The sequence below is a fragment of the Tasmannia lanceolata genome, unplaced genomic scaffold (genome assembly GCF_043159265.1).
Source record: "Tasmannia lanceolata isolate RefF3 unplaced genomic scaffold, GAP_Taslan_0.1 ptg000044l, whole genome shotgun sequence".
NCBI classification, from domain to species: Eukaryota; Viridiplantae; Streptophyta; class Magnoliopsida; order Canellales; family Winteraceae; genus Tasmannia; species Tasmannia lanceolata.
Window position 1 is genome coordinate 23,738,071 of NW_027518721.1, and position 21,222 is coordinate 23,759,292.

At 37.2% G+C, this 21,222-nt stretch overlaps 2 protein-coding genes across 11 annotated transcripts; one reads left to right on the top strand and one right to left on the bottom strand.

Moving 5' to 3' along the window:
• Positions 1-8: 8 nt before the first annotated feature.
• Positions 9-13,616, bottom strand: LOC143863227 (uncharacterized). Its single transcript, XM_077373892.1, has 15 exons — positions 13,320-13,616; positions 12,967-13,054; positions 9,913-9,991; positions 7,500-7,636; positions 5,622-5,692; positions 5,409-5,493; positions 5,178-5,308; positions 4,741-4,911; positions 4,308-4,646; positions 3,552-3,590; positions 3,393-3,433; positions 2,593-2,683; positions 2,323-2,521; positions 1,745-1,876; positions 9-1,013 (listed from the first exon to the last, which is right to left on the bottom strand). The coding sequence occupies exons 1-15, from the start codon at positions 13,486-13,488 to the stop codon at positions 302-304; spliced, it is 2,484 nt and encodes an 827-aa protein (XP_077230007.1). The 5' UTR covers positions 13,489-13,616; the 3' UTR covers positions 9-301.
• A 5,578-nt stretch (positions 13,617-19,194) lies between these two features.
• Positions 19,195-21,158, top strand: LOC143863674 (protein ELF4-LIKE 3-like). Of its 10 annotated transcripts, none has more exons than XM_077374418.1 (2): positions 19,195-19,342; positions 20,534-21,158. In XM_077374418.1, the coding sequence occupies exon 2, from the start codon at positions 20,568-20,570 to the stop codon at positions 20,901-20,903; it is 336 nt and encodes a 111-aa protein (XP_077230533.1). In that variant the 5' UTR covers positions 19,195-19,342; positions 20,534-20,567; the 3' UTR covers positions 20,904-21,158. The 10 variants fall into 10 exon arrangements, with proteins under 10 accessions (XP_077230533.1, XP_077230528.1, XP_077230539.1 ...); XM_077374413.1 differs by having other exon boundaries at positions 19,214-19,391; XM_077374424.1 differs by lacking the exon at positions 19,195-19,342 and adding an exon at positions 19,433-19,457.
• The last annotated feature ends 64 nt before the right edge of the window (positions 21,159-21,222 follow it).

Below are 21,222 nucleotides of genomic sequence, written 5' to 3' on the forward strand. Positions count from 1 at the left end.
ACAACCAATTCACAATAGGTCTTAATCTACCAGGTATGTTTAAACTTCAGAACAGTCTCCAGATCTTAATAAATCCATAGCATCTAGAAGTCAGAGTAAACAACAGAATTAATGATTCATACAAATATCAAAATTTCAAAAGTAAAAAGGGATATAGAAGGGTACCAGATAAATCACCTAAAGTCGTGGATATACATTCCAATATATACATTACCTCCTGAAGATATCTCCATTATAGCTGATCTTTGTTGCTGCTAACCAGAAGCTCATAGAGTATATGAGACCAAAAATTGTCATAGCTTTAGTGGGTTCTTTTGCGCTTATAGTAATGATAGTCTTCGCTGTGCTCCTGATCCAATCCATCAACCATTTCCCACCTGTCTTGATCATCTTTGGTCTTTACCTTGTGCCTGGAATGCCTGGAACTGTGACTGGACTCTTTTTCTCTCCGCTGTCTTTTCCATTCACTGGAAGAACTAGGTTCTGCGCCATTCTCTAAGTGACTGTGATGTTTTCGGCTGTGCTTTTTAACATCAATATCAACCCTTCTCTGGTCATCAGATCTCTCTTTCTGCTTCCGGTGATGACTTTTCCGGCTAGAACTACCAGAATGCCCGACTCTTTCACTGTGCTTCTTAGAACTAGTCCGATGATGCTTAAGCCTCTCTCTACTATGCCAGTTGGAGCTATCGGACATGTCTTCTTGTTCCACATTTGATTTGTCAGAGTGACAAGCCTTGTGATCGCTTCCAGATAAATGAGAACCCTTATTTTTTCGACCAACTGAGTGAGCGTCTTCACCATCAGATGCAAAACCTGATCTCTGACGGGGGAGGCTATCTGAATGTTTACCATGTGGGCGTTTCTTATATGACCTCCAATTTTCACTATCCTCAGAGTATTTTCCAATGATCTCTCTATCTACTTGAGATTTATGGTCATGTGATCTTCTTTGGAGCTTGTTGTAGCAATTAAATTCGAAAGAATCATCATCAGTAACATTTGCTTGTTCTCTGCAGAAAACATATAGCTCTAATAAATTTAATGGATTCTATATTAGTAAAGTTTAACACTAAAATATTTAAGTGAAAACATAAACAAAGCATGTAGAAATTTTGATTTACGGTCAGGAATAAGCAACAGCTCCATCAGTACGAGAATTAGTCAAGAATTTATGTTCAGAATCAAATAAAAGGCAAGCCATGCAAGACATACTAGGTTAGCATGTATGCCACTAGTTATACAAGTATAAATAGTAATTCAGGGCAATTCCACTTTGTAAACAATGTATATAGTGCACGTTTGGTCAAATTAATGCTTGAATACTAGCCTGGTTATTCATCAACTAGGGTGAGTTGACTTGGTTTTGCACTTCGCACACAACCGAGTCAATAAAAAAACTCGAAAGAGTTGAGTCAATGAAAAACTCAGTCTATCCAATGGAAGAAAAGTTCCACTCGATTGAGTAAATCATTAGACTTGCCCAAGCAAACTGAGTCCGAGTATTAAGCAATGGACCAAAGTTTCTGGAAAATAGGCTTAAAATAGAAAAATATAAATCTTGAGAAGTATTTAAAACAAATGAAAGTCATCATCTGATCTGCAATTGATTTCTGATCGGTTATAACATTTGACCAATAAGTAATAACCAATAATATGGATGGCTGATCACCGATTTGGGTAGCACTTCTGTAAATGCCACGTACCCAAAACTATACTGAGCATTCTAAGGCTAATAAATTACCTCTGTGGATGCTCATTTAGAACTTCGCGTCTCCGTTGACTATCCTGAAATTCCAAAAACTCTGCATGGCTAAGAAGGCGTTCTGCCCCAGCCATCATTGGAGGCACCACACCACCCATGCTCATGAATCGACTGCAAAAAAACGTTACAATAAAATTTCTATTGTAAAAGATTTGACACCATTTTAAATTCATGCAGCATCAACTCCAAATTATTGCCAATTTGAATCATTAGGGGGCCGTTTGGATACGCAAATTTTAGGATCTTGGATTTCCTCAAAATCCTGGATGGGAGACAAAAGGAGGAGACCATCCATTTTGCTTCTCTTTGGAATCTTGGATTTTAAGTAAGAAATCCAGGTTTTAGAAATCTCTCCCCTTTAGTGAGGTTTCTAAAACCTGGAAACATGGGATGATCTCCTACTCTCTTGCTGACGGAAAGAAGGGCGAGAAATCAGAACAAAAGACAAAACAAAAATCTGCGTATCCAAACGGCTCCCAGGGGTATAAAAGCATCACCACAAACAAGAAGATATAACAAAAAAAGTAAATCAATAAATAACGAATAGAGAAACTCACCAGGGTACAGACAAACCAGCATACATAGGTGGCATATAGGGAGGAACTGCAAAAGGTGAGACTGGGACCATGGAGGGATCGAAGGGCATCATCCCAGGGGCACCATAGATATTCGTAAAAGGCCTAACATGAGGCAGTGATGCCCCTTGCCAATAAGATGGCCCATACGTTGAAATGCCTCCGGGGAACACACTGTCTCCTGCCCACACAGGAAAACCTCACCAAAATGATAAGCATTGCAAAGTGCACATAGTTGCACAGTTGACTTACCTGTCTGAAGCATATGATATGGACTGCAAGCTGCTGGGCAGTCTCTCACCAAATGGTCAGGAGAACCACAATTGTAACAGTTACGGTCCCACTGTTTCCAGCAAGGTAGGTTAGAGACTCCCATGCAAAACAGGTTGCCAAACAGCTAATAAAAAAGTTCTGTTTTTATTGTTAATAACGAATATCTCTGGGCAAAGTTTATTAGAAGACCTGTTTTTTTTTTTTTTTTTTTTTGAAATGGTTACAAGATCTGTTTTATGAAAATTATATTGCTTTCTCATGGTTGGAGTACCAAACCAACTCTAGAACCTACCAGTTAGCTTAACAAAACATTCTACATTACATTAATGGCAGACTCCAGGCTAAGTCATCATAAAACCATCATACCACATGAATGAGTAGGTCATAAACCTTTGAATAAAAAAGGATGGTGCATATACTAAACATTCATTTAAATCTTAAGAGCATTTATAATAATAACTATATGAAAAAAGCTGAGTAAACTCATTTTTTTTCTGATGGGTAAGCTGGGGTTAGGCAGACCCCTACCAGATTTCATTAATAGAAAAAGAGATAAACAATAAGATAAATAAACAACTCCCATAGGAAGGTGGAGGCCCAAAGACTAAGAGACTAATACAAAAAACCAAAGCTGCAGCAAAAAAAAGAAAGGCAAGAAACTGCTCTAGCAACCCAAACGGGCTACCTTTTTGCTGAGTAAACTCTACATCCAATCAAATGAGGTGATTAAATATTTTCAGAAGAAAAAAAAGCAGATGTTTTGTGACCAAAAGGGCTACCTTTTTGCTTCTGCTCCTGTGCATAAAGCTCCCGCTTCCATCTAGAAAATCCATAACGGCAATTTTCAAATTAGATGAGCAAATGTTATATCTAAAGAATGAGAATCTCGGTTATTTTACATACTAAACAATACAAAATTTGGCATGTTAAGACTTTACCTGAAGTATTAACCCAAAGGCCCTTCTTGTTTTTGCTTGCTGGATTAGATAAGAGACATTAGATAGTTGAGGTGTGAATGAAAACAATAAGGCAAGGAGCCACTTATCAATATGTTAGAGAAGCTGGAAAGAACTACCAAATATAGTAGAACAAAATGAATTATACAGATACAACAACATGTCTTTTGCTTAATCAACAAAACTTCCAGGACTATTTTGAGAGCCATAGTTAAGCTACCAGGACAACCTAAATTCTGATGACATCGAAGGTGCTCAGAAAATTACAGTTACATGATACATAGGCAACTTTTTTATTTTTTGGAATGGTGAAAATATTTATTACTTATAAATAAGACCGAGGTGGTCGAATACATATAATCAGCCACCTGGCATGCTTCATCGAGCATTTTAGAATTAACATGCAGTAGTAAATATTAATGGAACCCTATGCTAGTTGATGATACTTCAACAACATGTGCATTTCTAATATTTTTTTTTATCCAAATTATTACTGACAAAGTATCAATAAATTCTATAATAATCTACCGAAACGCATTGAATTCATGAGGCAGTCAACCAAATTTAAGAAACCATAAAATAAAATGCTAGCAACTTAGGACATATGAAAATGGTGCCAAAATTAGCAACATGCATCAACTAATCACATAAAATGCAAGTAACAAATAACAAATGGAAAATTTTTCAAAAAAACAAATAACAAATGGGTATAGATCCAAATTAGTCAATCGATCCTACCCTCATCCTTTTGGGGTTGAGCATGAGAAAGTTTGAAGGGCTGGCTATCTCCTTGAAAATCAGTCATAGATTCTAAGGCTTCATCACCATTTTTTATCTGTTTTATATTGTGCGGCGAAGAAGCTGATTTCACAGATTTGTCCACATTTAGACGAATGATACGTGAACCAGTTCCAAGAGCTGCTCCATTGTTTTTGGTCCGTGATTCACATGCAGATTCTGCCATAACTTGATTTGATTCTTTCCCTGTTGCAGATGGTGAATGGGGTAATAGCGGCTCTCGTTGGAGGATAGATATGGCGCATGATACCTCTTTCACTTGGACCCCTGATTCACCATCTGAATTTTAAAATGTTAAAATAATGGACACGGGCCATTCTTAGATCTTTGTTGGTTGGTATGTTTTACTTCAAGAATAATTGATCTATCTCACCTGGAGCATATTTGGGAAGAATATTGTTTGAACCACTGATTATTACTTGAGACTCGAGAAAATGTTCAATTGCCTGCCTGAGGGATACGTTTGGAAGCAAATCATCTAATCTACATTTGGTAGAAGAACACTTTGGACACCTTTCCTTCTCAACCAATACCAAACGTATACCTGCAGCCAAATGGCACATTCAAGGTAAAAATTAATAAATGCAGGTACGTAAAATGAAGTTCGCTTATGTTTGTAGAAACTAGAAAGTTACCAACACTTCCCAATGACAAAAAACAGCCCTTGGGGAGATGATGTAATTTTTATCTTATTGTGATTTATCTGGGATTCTTAACAGGTCTTACAAGCCAATGAATAAAGCTACGGGCAAGTTGATAGGGACAATTCATCATATTTGGAACTTTGGGAATATTCGTGAATGAGCTTACACTTGTCGCAAAAGCTATGCTGGCAGCATGGTATCATCACAGCCTCTTTGAAGATTGTGTTGCAAAGAGAGCACCTCAGCTCCGCAGGCAATTCTGTGTTTGGCAATGTTGGAGTACTAGTATCTACCTCTCTATAAAATTCCATTGTACAATAGAATTAACAAACATGGGGAGCCATAGATATAGATAGAAAGTAAAAGCATGAAGGGAAATGAGCACAAAGAAATTTACTCCAAGTTCATTTGTTCTTCGGATTTCTTTGGCAACCTATCCCCTTCAATACCACGATCCATATCAGAGTGCTTCTTGAGGATTCCTGATATTTCAATCATAGTGGAGTGTGAGAAGTCTAGAGGCTTCCTGATATTTTAATCATAGTGGAGCGTGAGAAGCTTAGATAAATTTCTAGAGATTAATACAAAAGAAAAGAGCCAAAGCATTTACCTCTTGAACTAGCCTCACTGAGATCACTTGGTACGAACTTTTGATATCTTGAAATAGAAGGCTCGGAGCATCTGAGTCAACATACACCAATTATGCTCGTTTTACAGATACATTGTGATAGAAAAGAAGGGGCAAGTAGCAAGTTTAGAATCTGCTTAAACTCTGGAAATCAATCATACTAGTTACACTGTACTAACTGGATATTTAAGAATGGTAACATTGATAAGAATGGTAACATTGAGAGCAAAATTTATACCACAGAAGACGAAAGTGATGCATGCCTGTACCCATACCATATATTCACAAAATATGTATGAGCGATTCACAAAATACTTACAAATTCGCAGCACAGTTCAAAGGCTCACACTAGAAGAGGATTCAGTTGAGGAACTTAGATAGCTCAACAAGAAATCCAATTGGGATTGAGCCTTCGCCCAAAAGGGCTGACTAGGCAAAACATGGAAATGCATTATATGATACTTCAGTAAAAAATTGATTCATACAATTTGAATGTTTCATTATTTTTTTAACAAAAGAACAATGATCATTCATGTAATTTCAGCATTCTGTTATTTAAACAAAAATGACATTTTGGACATTGCACAGAAGGTTCAGAAGCTCTAACATTCCAATCCATCCATTTACATCTGCGAGCAACAGCCTATGTTGGAAATATAAGACGCTCCTATGTCCAACTAAAGTCAACACTTTAGTAATAAAATTACGAAATATTCCCTCGTTGACTGTTTCTGGTAGAATTGGTAATCATTTACAGGAGCATTCTTTATTATTTGTTAGTATACTTGAAAAAAGATGTTTCAATGTTTTCACCATAGAGCATAACTAAAAGCCAAAGAAGATTTCAAAAAAATGCACTCTTCTAATCTTCTAATTCTCATCTCTCAGTTCTTTCGATAGGAAAGATGCCAATTTTGTTGTTATTTTTTTTCAATGGCATGAAAGACGCCAATTCTATTCGCTCAATCAAAATCTAGAATCTCTGCCTATCCAGAAAAATCTTAACGGCATGAAAGACGCCAATTTTATTCGCTCAATCAAAATCTTGAATCTCTGAAATATTTCGGCTTCGGTTTCGGCCGAAATCACGTAAAAATTATGACAAAGATTTCGTTATTTCTTAAATTTCGATCGAAATGTCTAAAATTTCAGTGATAATTTCGGCGATTTCGGTGGAAATTTCGGCCATTTCGGCGGACATATTTAAAATTTCGGTGGAAATTTAGTAAAATGGCTAAAAATAAAATTTCAACCAAAATTCGGAATTTCGGTGAAATTTCGTCGAAATCTTGTAAAGAAACGACTTCATGTAAATATCATTTCGGCCGTGGCCGTAACTGAAATATTTCGGTCATTTTGTTTCGTTTCGGCAGAAATTTAAAACCATGCAGATAACTACTACTCTTAAGTCTTAAATATTCATTGAGGAGCAAATAGAAATGATGATTGAAAGACTAACTCTCAGAAAGCAAACATGACTTCTTACAATACTAATAAAGGCTTAATATGAACTGAAAAAGCTTTCTATGATAGAGGATGAAATTGTAATAACTCATGCATGAAGTGTGTGTGTGTGTGTGTGTGTGTGTGTGTGGCTGTTGAATAAAGGCATTTCACAGCCGGCTGTTGCATGATAGAGCAGCCACATAGGCTCATTTTTCAGCAGGTTTTGTCTTATTCATTTAATTCATCTGAGTGGCTGCTCTCTCATGCAACAGACAGCCGCGAAATGCTTTTCTGCAAAAGTCGCTAATAAATCCCATTTATAGACTTGACATATTAGTGAGACTGTAGCACAAGGACAAAAGTTGAAGGAAAGACGTACACACAGAGATCTGAAACTATTAAAAAAGTCAATACCTTGGAACAATGTTAGCTGCTTTTTTATCCCTAATACAATTCATCATGCCAGCATCAGGATCCGAGTCAGATAAGGATGCCTCAAGAACAGGATATAAATCAACGCCAAAGTCATCAAAATTATCCATATCCACATTCTGAAAATTTAGAAGCACAAATACAAAGTATCATAAATGGATTTTCATAGTCGATAATTAGATCAATCTGTACTACACTACTAATCCAAATTCAGAAAATTTAAAAGTACAAATACAAAATATCATAAATGGATTTTGTAGTCAATAGTTAGATCAATCTGTACTGTACTACACTAGTACTACTGTATATGATACGAAAACAGTCCATCGTTAAAGAGAGAGATGTTGTACCAGATTTCAAAATAAATGTGAGGTCAACTCTGAAAATTAACACTCTCACAAAGTGGCAAGATGAAAAGGGACCCATTGAAAGGAAAATAAGTCTGTGTGCAACTCTTGCGTGGTTAACTAAAGCTAATGAAGGATGGCACTGTGCCTTTTAAAGGCCATGACCTATCCAAGGTTCTACTTCCTACGTGAGACCTGCCTAGGCACCTGAACCTAAGCTAATAAAGGTTGCCTATGGGATCACCTAGATCAAAAGGTGAATGCTCAAGGAGTAAACAACTAATCTTGGCTGGGCGTTTAGATGCATGGAAAATTTCTTGGAAAACTTTTTCAGTGAAAAATGAGTTTTCCAGGATAATTTAGCCTTTTTAAGTTACTTCATCGCCTTTGACACTACCCCATTTGTGAGCACTAAGTTTTGAACATAATTCATCCATAGCACGATCGGCCCTGCTGGGGACTCTACTCTTGAGTTGGGCATAATTTGGTACAGTCATGTATACTATTGTCCATCCTTAATGGTTTAGAGCAATCAGAATAATCAAAGACATTTTGACTTGTTAAGACACCTCCCATTTTTCCACACATTTTAAAAAAAAAAAAAATTCACCACCATGAATCAAAACAAGTATGAATCATCTCAGTTTCCACACCTCAAAGTACATGGTCATATGTACTCAAAAAGTTTATCATTCAAAAAATGTCCTCAACAAGTTAAACCCTTTTTATTGAATGGTTATAAAGTTTGTGGAGATGTGGGTTATTGAACAAATTACAACTCACTACCACGACTCAAAACTCAAATGAGCCATTTTGGTTTCGTCACCTTTTGGTACAAGGCCTTGAGTAGTTGTTAGTATCGTTTCCCTGGATAGTAATTGATGTGACGTACCTGACTATATGCATTGTTAATCATATAATCATAATAATATTATGGAATACATTGCGAATATATTGGGTGTTGGGTCTCTTTTCTCCTTTGATTGGTTTGAGATCACTTGACCTCTTCCGATGGATATGAGAATATTGACTCTCTTCCACCCGATTAATTAGATTGCAAGTGTCCCCTCATTGGATATAGATTGTTTCTCTTGGGAATATGAGAGAATCAGATGTTAAAGATTGTTACAGATGTAGATTAAAAAAAACAGATTCTCTGAATATGTGTAGATCAACAAACTATCACAGCATGGGGGGTGTCGGGACATCTCACTTATACAGCTGTCATGTGTGAGGTGGTGGTGATGATAGGACTCCCTATTCAAATATGAGATTGGGTACTTGTACACAATGACATGGTCAATTAGAGGAAATTGCACTACCGATGACTTGGGATTTGATCTCATGGTCGTACACTATATCAATCCCCTGAACAGAGAAGCTTCTAATTTTCTGAATAACACTAGTGTGTGATTCACTAGAAGAGTGATCTCTAAAGGAAGAGAAAGAACACAATGTTTTGTGTACATAAACTATAACAGAAAGTGGAGTCGGGAAATCTCACTTATACACGTGTCATATGTGAGGTGGTGGTGATGATTCTTGATCATAGGACTCCCTATCCATGAGTGTGGGGACTTGTACACATTGATAGGGTCAATGAGAGGAAATTGCACTACCGGTGACTTGGGATTTGATCTCATGGTCATAGACTATCAATCTTCTAACCAAAGAAGCTTATGACTTTCTAAATAACAATAGCGTGTAATTGATCGACTAGAAGTGTGATCCCTGAAGGAAGCAAAAGATCACAATGTTAGGCCTTACATTTACGTAGATTTTGAGTTCTATACAAGCTAGCATAAATCTTTTTGTAATGTGAATAATACATTTTTAATGGAATCTAAATAATACATTACACATTAAGAACCTATTGAAGATCCTCATATTTCATGGCGTTTGTTCAGTTCAATGCTTGGTGTCCATATCAGATCTGAATACTTGTATCAGTACACATACATGACTTAAGTTTGCCAGCGAGTCCGTGCATACCAAGACAAACAAGAAAGAACCACGAGAGTAAGGGAATATAGATGCAGATAACTTACTGCAGAAGGTGAAGAGTCAATTGTATCAAAAAATCCAGTGTGATTAATTGCAGAGTTCTCAATGGAGGCAATATTTGGCCTGCACAAAAGTAACATTTGGTAAGTGAACGGCGCCACAACATTACAGTAGACAACATTTTCATAATTCCTAAATCAAAGCGCAAATAAGAGTGTGCATGTGGATGCAACATGTCAAATCTAATCTGAAGTTTCAAAAATGGCCACTTCAAAGTAACAAATTGTTCAAGCTATATATGGTAGGACACTTCTGAACAACTGATTAACATAAATAGGTAAAGAGCATGTACTTGAAGATGTATTTCATCAATAGATCAAATTATAGATCAGAAGAATATCAAATTTTCTATTCCATTCACTATTTTATTTCCATAGACCTCTTAATCCCAGCTAGATCAAGATCAACATTATTACCAGCAATAAATCCTTCCATCCATGAAGAGAAAAAATGAAACCTTTAATAGACAAATTTAATTGAACTCCATTGAATAATAATGTTTATTTCTGTGATAATAACATTTCTTCCCATGACTTATTGGGGAACTAAAAAACTTTTGATAGGCAAGGACTTCTACCTGACAAACATGACCGTATGCAAACTCTTTTATATATTACGTCAAAGAATTTCCCCAAGATAAGTGAAGGGAATAACAACTTGGTTTCAGTCCTAGGCACATGCAACCAATAGCATACCTACTCACAATTAAGATTTCTCCAGCTCCAAGAGTTCACCGAACTCTGGTTCAAAATGACAGCCACAACGACTATACAACCCCCCTCCAACCGTTTGCTGATCCACTCCTATATTAATATCAAATGGAATGTTCTTTTTTTTTTAATGGTGAAATGTAATCTTCTTTGATTTAGAAGAATTTCAGTTGAATCCTCCTCCGAGTATCTAGAAAATTAAATTCAAAGCACTGGGCTCATAGTGACCATTGACGGTTCATGCTCATGTTGTCGCATTTGAGTGGATCCGACTCTCCAACAAAAAAAATATCCATTCAAGAGGATGAAATAACTACTGCAAAAGAGAAAATTCTGAGAAATAGACAAAACATTCACTAATCATGGGGAAATCTTTTTTCTTTCCAAGCAAAAATCATGGGGAAATCTGAATATCTCAATGTTGCAAAAAGTGAGCCAGTGTTAAGCCTAGTTAGCAAAGGCCCTTGAACCATCAAATCTTGGATTTCAAAATCCACACTGCCGAACCCCCAAAACTTAAGGTTTTGAAACTGAAATACAGGTTATGTTTAACTCCCTCATTTTGTTATGGACATTTTTTCCTTTTTTGCTGAACACGAGGGTTTATGCCCTGCATGGGCTCTGCCAATTTACATGTTTTCCCATATCAAATTGCTGAAAAAACTAATGATGCAGGCCTGGGCATTGCAACACTCTTAAGGCATGTCTATAATATTGTGTATGTGTCTACTTAACATTAGTTGACATCAATGCATGAAACTTACAAAGTTAAAGACCTTGGATTATAATTCACACGGAATTCATGGCTCATGAAGCTCATAAAGCTCATGAAGGCATTAAACAATGACCAAGGTTTGAAGTTCATGAACAAGACTGAGGAATTCAAGTAACATTCCCATTATTAGATGTAATGAATGGACCAAATATTAAGTGTTTAACTGGCCACATGTGGGACTTATATATAGTTTACAATAGATTTAGTAAAATTTTCAGTAACTTTCCAGGAAATAGAGCACCCAAATTTGTACTTCCAGCCAACTTTCCAGCTAAGAGAACACCCAGCTCACAGGCTTTCCATTCCTTTCCTATATCATTTTCAAGTCATTTTCCTTTCCTTTACAACGCTCAAATTGCAACTGAACACACCCTTGGGGAAAACTCCTAATTCAAACTTGAAATGTGGATTTTCTATCACAAGTTATGACCATGCATTTAAATTTCGGTTTCGGTTTCGGTACCAAAACCGATTTCTTTTTCCAAATTTCAGTCATTTCGGCCGAAATTTTTACAATTTCGGTCAAAATAGCCAAATTTCGGCTGAAATCCAAACCGAAATTTAAAACAATGGTTATGGCATCCATCAAGTTAACACAGACACGTTGAGTTTATTAGAAGCCATATCAGCTAGTTGACAAGGAATCTTTGATCCAATAAATAGCAAACACAATGCAAGTTCCTTCTTATGAAAGGACATTCTTTGAACAACTAGCATCTGATAGAATGTTTTACACCAGATCTAGAAAGATCTGACCGTCGGATCATTATAGTTGTAGATTAGGGGGTGTATTTTGAATTTCATAATACATAACTAAAATAACTTCCTAATCTAAGTTAGTTTAGTTTTGTATTCTGAATTTCAAAATACATAACTAAAACAACTTCCTAATCTATCATTATAATGATCTAACGGACAGATCTTTCTCAAGGTTGCCAGGGCGGGAATCGAAAGCGGGATTCGATTTGGGATTCGAAAGCGGGAATTGAAGGCTCCGGGGATGATTGGGAGCGAGAATCACAGGGAATCGTTGGGGAGTTGGGATTCGCTGGGAATCGCCAAGGAATCACGGTTCTAAAAATTGGGAATTGGGGTTCCCATAAATTGGGAATCGGGGTTCCCAAAATTGGGAATAGAGGTTCCGACGAATCCGAACCCTGATTCCTAATTTTCGGGGATTCGAACCGATTCCCGAATCGGATCTGCGTTCTGGGGAATCGCGATTCCTCAATCCAGGGAATGAATCCTGCTTCCTTGATCTTTCTAGATCTGATCTAATGCATTGTATCCTTGATCTTTCTAGATCTGATCTAATGCATTGTAACAGCATCAACTTCTAAGGAGTAGATAATGCCACTTTCAAGTTCAATTCAAGGAATTTTGAATCATCAGTAAATCCAACAATCATAGTAAATCCAACAATCATTCTCGATTGTGTTGTGTGATGTAATTATCATAAAAAAATTTCAAGAAAGCCTTCAATTCTTATAAAATTAAAAGACACAAAAAATTGAAACCAAACTATTAAATCAAGATATATCTAGAGATCTTACAAAGACGGAGGCACTTTTCTTCCAGCTGGTACTCTTTTGATAATTACACTCGAACCGTCAGGAATCAGAAAATTTTCATCCTCGTACGCTGAATACAAACCAAAAGAAACAAGATCAAAATTTATCTAAGATGTATAAATTAAAGAATTTTAATTTCTCGAAGCATAGGGTTTCATATAAAACAAGAAACGAAAGTTTGCAGAAAAATTACTAAAATACCTCTTACGCTGAATACAAACAAAAAGAAACAAGATCAAAATTTATCTAAGATGTGTGAATCAAAGAATTTCTCGAAGCATAGGGTTTCATATAAAGCAAGAAACGAAGATTTGCAGAAAAAATTACGAAAATACCTCTTCCGGACTCGGCATCGGAAATGACCAGATCAAAATCTTGGAAAATCTTCAGATTCTTTTGCTTGATGATCTTAGCCCTAAGATCTCGAACGGAGATGGAGGATCGACCGTCGATCTCGACCGAATCAAAATCAACGGAGCTCCGGAATTTGAAACGGACGGTCATGATCGGCTCGGATCCTCGCAGAGAGCACAGATCATGAACTTCGAAAGGGCGATTTGCGGGAAATTGAGAGAAAAGAAAGCAAATATGATGAGATTTCTCCAAAAAAGAGAGAGGAAAAAAAAAAAAAGGCAGAGCCAAAACCCCCGAAAAGAAGAGATGGAGAACATATTGAAGTGCGATCACGTGCGGTCTGAGTGCACGTGCGTGGGGGAGAGGGCTTACGTCGAGACACGTGACTTGCACGTGATGGTAGTCCCAAAGCCTTCTAGCAGGTTCAATCAATCGTAATAAAAATTCCATTCCGTTCCGGACGGAATAGGAATACCACATCTTAGGATGGGAAACAGATTCTGGGATCTTTTTCCCATTTAGTTTCATCCTGGGTTGTCGTCAATTCCGCCGCTTTGATTCTGTTATGTTTTTTGAACCAAAGATCGGAATTGGGCGAATCAGAATCAGATGCCAATTCCATTGCCTGATTCTGGCAAACCAAATGCACGTACCCACTAGGTCGATCCCAGAACATCATATCAATGTTGTTTCCAAGCTATGGTCATTGACCATTTTATGGTGGGCCCTACAATTCGCAAGTAACTGCATGCTCATGTGTGTCGTAATCATCATCAACTCAACTCAACAAAGCTTTTGTCCCAAAGTAGTTGCGGTCGGCTGTCTCATCATCAACTAAGCAAAAATAAACGTCACATTTGATAGGATGAGATCATACAAACAAAAATACACCGGATCCTATCAAAACTCCAAAAGTTGAGGCCGTTTGGATACACGGATTTTAGAATCCGGGGTTTTAGTTTAAAAGCACTGTAAAAGAGGCTTCATGATTAAGCTGTTGTGACAGCGTTTCTTGGATTTTATGTAAGAAATCTAGGTTTTAGAAATCTCTCCAACATCCTAAGATTTCTAGAACCTGGAAACATGGGACGATCTGTTGCTCTCTTGCTGCTGGAAAGAAGGGCTAGAATTCAGAAAACAATGGCAGGTCTCTTTCTTCTTTCTTCTTATATCTACAATTTTGAAGAAATCAAGGACTCTAAAATCCGTGTATCCAAACGGCCCCTTAGCGGTGATATCCAAGAACAGTACCAGGATGGGTGATATCCAAGAAAAATCCTCATATTGCACCCTTGTCTCTTTTGGGATTGAGCTTGGATAAGAAAAAGAGAAGACACCATCACATTTTAATAAGTTAGAAGGCCCAAGGCCTTCATTGATACATTTCTGTTTGAGGTTATTTAAAAGCTTTTTTTTCAATATCAGATGTTAATCGGATATTCAATTATTTAGGTCATGTCTCCATCTTGCTTGTGATCTGAATCATTCATCAGGTGGATCCTGCTACGGATCAGCGACAAAAACTAACATTGATTGGAAGATCCTAACCGTTTGATTTGTGGCCTTTAAATAGACGACTAAAATGGAAATATAAAAAATTGACTTCAATGGCCTTTAAAATAGACCACTCAACAATTTATTAGATCCTAACCGTCCAATTACATCGGGATCCACCTATTTGGACAATCTAAACCATTCATTTATTGTCTCCTGCTGTAGATAGGTGGTGCCCCAAAAATCATATCCATTGCATGATACTAACCAAATGTATGGCTCAGAAACCTCAAAAGACAACCATATAGAAACTCCACAGATCAAAGCTTTTCACCAACCCAAGGTAGCATTACCTCAACCCTAACCCGACCCGACCCAAACCTCAGGTTGAGAAGGGTCAACCGTAACCCACCCTATCGTGGGGCTCCAATCCAACCCAAGCAGAACTCGGGTAACCCAAGTTGCGGACCTATTACTGTATGAAGGGAGTGGCCATATTAGCTCCGAGAGGAAATTGCTAGAAAGAGAGGTGTTTCTTAGGCTCTTTCCTAACATGCACATTTTGGGCTCGAGATTTTCCACCTTGGAATGACCGGTTCCCTTGATCCTATCCATGACAACAAGTCCTTTCTATTTTGTTGAATGCACCTTGGTCTGATGATTTTAGCCATTGATCCCTCTAGCCCCATTCAGGGTAATATCTGTTAAAGTATAAATAAATAAATAACACCTTCTCCAACAGCTTAAGCTTTTGGAGTAACCGGTTGTTTCACATGATATTAAAGCAAAGGTCCTGAGTTCAAACCTCCTTGATAGTAAAAAAAACCTAGCCAAATAAAAAAGAGGGGTCACATGTGCAACGTGTAGGCCAACCAAAAGAAAGAGTAGCTTTTAAGCATGAGTTCTCACTTTGCTTTCGTGTGGAGGAGGAGATTGTTAGGGGTTTCCCCTGAAAGCAAAGATCCCAAATCAAAGAAGTGAAGGACTTAATGGCTAACTTGAATGGGTGAGTGCTACTTGGGTCCCAACGTTAGGATGGAACCAGGGCATTAAGAGTTGCCTCATAAATTCCACAAGATGGATAGTCTCAATTAAAGATGCATATCCCTATGCAGGCGGAAAATTTTGATTTTCATGAGTGATATTGGTGACTACAAAACAAGGTCCCTCTATATTGAGTTGTTAACTTTTTCAGTAGTAAAAAAAGTTAGAATTAATGGAAAGTTAATTAATTGGGCAGTTAGTTTCATTCAATCAGTGTGATATTGGTGCTGCAGGCATGTATGAGGTAAGCTATCGATTGCCTGATCAGGATCAGTAGACTAGCATTCATTGGATTCCTAGGAGGTGATTTACATGGAAAAAAAACCCACTCAACAATTTATTTTGGAAAAATTATGGAAAAAATTACATGGTAAAAAGTTCTATATGTTTGCAATTTTTTATTGAAAATATGGAAAAAATTTCAAATGCCATGGAAAATGAGGGCGTGTTCTCTAACCCTTCTCCCCAATGCCTGTTGACGTTTATTTCTTAAATGTTCTTCGTAATTCAAAATACAAATGGGATTCTATTTGTCCTATTGTGGTTTGTCCTTTAGGACTTACTTTATGCTTTTGAAAGTCTCTACCAAAATTTGAACTTTCCTTCAAAAGGACTAAAGTCTTGTGAGAACCTTTAGTCCAAGATGGGAAGTTTGTGAGGGAGAAAGTGGCAATATATATACTTCTGCTCTCATTGTCTTGTGAATGAGAAAAAGGAAAAGGGGAAACCCTCGTGCACGAGCCGTCGGGTGGCCCGGTGGGCTAGACCATACCACACGCGTGCTGCCAGGCCCGATGTGGCTCTGCCGGCCCCGCATGGGCCCAGAGCTTTTCTTTTATTTTTCCTTATTCATCGCTTATTATTTTTTCCATACTATTTTTGTTACCGTTTGAGAATTCGTTTGGAAACGTCTCCACGTGCTTAGTGGGCCGTTTAGGAAACGTTAATTACGCAATAAGTATTGTAACGTTTCGCTTTCCAACGGATACTTTCCTTTCTATAAAAATAGGATTTAGAGAGACTAGAAATATATCCTAAGCAGAAAGTCTTCCTCTCTTCTTGTTCTTCTTTCTTGTTTTCTGCAATTTCTGTTTTTCTCCGAAAGCTTTCTGATCAAGGCATTTTTGGCACATATAAGCGAGTTCTAAGGCATCCGGGCTGCATGAGTGCACACCCCTGGAGCGAGAGTTGTTGTATTCTTGAGGCATATGCCGAGACGCCTATCTGCACCGTTGATTCGTTATAGTGGGGGCGAGATTTGCCTTAAAGACAACTAAGATTCTTCGTGCCTCAACTTAATAAGTCTTCTTTTCTGTTTTATTTCCAGGTCTATTCTTGCTGTCTATTGCATCTGCTGCTACTGGTTTACCCTCTGAAGAACTCTAATCAGTGATAAATCTCGGATCCCAAAAATTACAGATTACAGTACAACATTTCTAACACTACCCATTTTTCTAAAGTGCAGACCAAACACCCCCTTATACCCTAAAAAGAGTAGTAATAAGTACACTAAAAGGAAGGGGTGTCAACTGATCCACTTCAGATTGGACCTACCTATGTCTCAGTTAGGATCCATTCAAATACCTTATCAGTCGGATCGAATTCGGACTGTTCTTTTGATCCTACTTCCTATGTCTCGGTCACGATCCATTTCAAATCGGACCGTCTATTGAAGTGTCCTAGTAGGTCCTACTTACGTTGTACACAATTAAAATTCTCAAAAGAGGGTGAGGGCGAGTGGGAGTGGCGGATTAGAGACTTAAAGTCAATTGCTTCATTTAGCCACTTACCCAATCTACCTCCAAGATGATCCAACAGTGAAATCTTAACCCAATCCAACCGTTGGATCCCACATATTCTAACATGAACATAGGAATTTCTTGAAAAATAGATATGGCTTACATTTAAGAGAACTTATATGATGCCCGACCGTAAGATTATAAAGGGCGGAGAGAGAAAACCATCTCTCGCTTGATTTTTAATCCAAGAGAAAGCCCTTTTTCTGACTTTTCCTTGGTTCAAAAACCAAGGCTGCAGGTTTTGTCTCTACCCGCCCTTTACATTCTCCCGGTAGGGCATCATATAATTTCTCTACATTTAAATATCCTTGAAATAATACTTAATGTTATAAAACTTAAAGGGTATTTTCATAAAATAACATAAAAATGTAAGATTGAGGACTATTTAACGGGATTTTATTAGTTGTCTTGATCTGATCGGTAATTTTTTCTGAATGAATCCTATGATCAAGATTTGAAATATGTAGTAGTGTGTCTAGGTACTGTCCATTTAACTTCGGATTTGGATAGTCCCTCAGGGGATGGTCCGTGCAAGAAAAGATGACGAATAATGGAATATATCACTTCCCTTTTGGATATGGTAGTGAGAGATGGAGAATTGGAGATTGCCCAAAGAAAAATAAGGGTCGCTTCCTTTATTGGTAAATGATATCAGCACAATCTTTTCTTAATAATTGCACAAGCTTTGCTTATCTTTTCTTCTTAATCGGCTTGTGAAAGCGTTTTGGGAACTGTACAAACCTTTGACAACTATTTAAACAATAAGGGAAATGTTATCACCACAACCATATATTTTGATATTTGCACAAACCTAGCTGTCTTTTCTTCTTTAATCGGCTCCTGAGAGCTTTTTGGAAATGTTGACAGCTCTTTAAATATTAAAACGCAAGATGGGTCAGTGAAAATATCAAAATATGGTGACTGTGGTGGTACCACATATTCACATCCCAATAATAGGACAAGAAGTGAATGCAAATCTCATAACAGGGTCGTGCTGATATCATTTCCCTTCCTTTACAAGTGTCTTGTCTGAGGCTATTATTGTCATTCCGCAGTTCGAATATTTTGTACGCAGGTTTCGTTGTGGGTAAATTTCGATACCCAATCGTCTGTCCACGACCGGAATAAATGGGACCCACATAAAGGGGAACAAAAGCTGCAATTCTTTTAGGAGGCTTGGTTCCGAGCCTCAAGATCTTCCGAACCTAATTCACACGTGTCATCATTTTATTGGCGTTAAACCACTTGAAGGAAGCTTTTTAGGTATTTACTTCTGTTCGCCCGGAACAAAAGTAATTCGCCCCCACCCACATGACATCACATTATTGTGAGTCTGTGACTGTTCATAAACGGGCCCCACCATTTTAGATTCTAAGTTCCTCAGATCTAACGGTTAGAATTGTACAATAAAAAAAGACTTTGGCCAAGGACATTCGGGTTGTGGGTCCCATCCAATCGAGGGGATATGATATTTTTTTAGCTAAAGGACGGCTCAGATCATTTTACAGATATATTACATGTGTTAAAAGTTAAAACGGAGATTTAGTGCGGAGATTGAGATTGGGCTATATTTCCTCAATTCATGCAAATCAGAGAGTTTTTCAGTAGTGCTTCTTCCCACTCTGCAAAAGAAAGAACTTATATTGGATTGAAAAAAAAAAAAAAAGGTAAAAATCTCTCTCTCTCTCTCTGGATTTTTCAACCCAGATTTCAAAGGTAAGCCAAACAGAAAAAATGAGAAATAAAAATCCCATGTTCCAGTTTCAATTCTCAATTTCAATGGTACCCAAACACCAGATTTTTTCCAGCTTTCTTTAACTTTCCTTTTCTTTCTCACAATACCCATAATTTCCTTCATCTTTTTTTTTTCCATGTGAGATCTTCAGATCCTTGTCAAACAAGCCTCCTCTTTCTTTTCTTTTTTAATGGGTTTGTTTTTTCTTTACCACTTCAGGAATTTCTGTGCAAACTTTTGTGTACAGTCAAACATTTGCATACCAACTTTGTCCTATTTTGCTGTTCTTGCAGAATCAAAATTCCATCTTTTTTTTTAAAAAAGTTACTCAACTTTTTTTTTTCTTGTTTGCTTTTCCTATTTTTTCTTTTATATGCCTTTTCATTAGTACCCTTTTCCTCAGAAGCTTTGTGGCATTGACTGGGCCTTCTCTCAGGTTCTTCATTGAATATCAAAGCTTTTGATTGTTTATTTTGAGAAAAATGAAAATTTCCCTTTTATGGCAATGGATCTGCTTTTACATCTTATCATAAAAAAATCCCTGTTTGTCAGTTGATCATAAGAAATCTGTGTGTAAAATTCAGACCTTGTCTCTCATGTCCAAATGTCTGAAATAACTCATTAGGTTTTCCTTTCTTATGTTTTTTTTATGAGCTTTCTAATGTTTTTTTTTTTTTTTACTGATTTCACTTTGATGAGTAACGCTTAGCAATCTCAGTTTCCAAAGATCTTATCTTGTTGTATTCTTTTGGGTTTTTTCCTCCTTTTGACTGTATAAGAAGAAATGGTTTTGATTGGATTGAATTTCTTCTGAGAAAAATGTGAGGGGTACCCATTACATAGCTCCTTATCTAAAACTATGATCTTGTATTTTTCCAACTTTTTTCTCTCTCTTTTGTTATCTTTTTACTCAGGAATAGTTTTGATTGCATTGGATTTCACTTGAAAATGGCCTTATCTCTTAAACCATGATCTTGTATTTTTCCAACCTTTTTTTCACTATTTTGTTATCTTTTTACACAGGTCTGGCTTTGATTTGCGTTGGATTTCACTTGAAAATGGCATTCTCTAAAACCATGATCTTCTATTTTTCTAACCTTTTTTTTGTTATCTTTTTACACAGGACTGGTTTTGATTGCATTGGATTTCACTTCAAAATGGAAGGGGATACATTTTCAGGCCTTTGCAATGGAACCCAAGTGGATAATAAGGTGTTACAGACTTTTCAAAAGAGCTTTGGCCAAGTCCAACAAATCTTAGATCAGAACAGGTTGCTGATCAATGAGATTAACCAGAACCACAAATCGAAAATCCCCGATAATCTAACCCGAAACGTGGGGCTGATAAGGGAGCTCAACAACAACATCAAAAGAGTCGTAGATCTCTACGCGGACCTCTCGAGCTCCTTTGCAAAGTCGATGGAAGGTTCGTCCGAGGGGGATTCAATGAAATCAGATGGGAAGCCCGGTCAGAAGAGAAATAGGCCAGGGTAGAACACCCAATTCTTCGAAACTGGACGTATTCTTTAACACTGCAGAAAAGAAATTAAGGTGGAGTTGTTCAAGCTAGTATAATTGGGTCATGTGAGATTATGTAACTCTGTATCTGTATATTCCATGATCAGTATGTTTCATTAGTAGTTTCTTTATAGAAAATTAGCCAGCTGTTCGAAATAATAGATGATTTCCTGCATTGTTAATTCTATGTACAACTGTCTTATCTAATTGAAATTAAGCTTGTTTGTACCATTCCTTTTCATAAATCAAGATTAGTTCAACAGATATGCTGTACTTCAGTTCAATGGCTATTCTG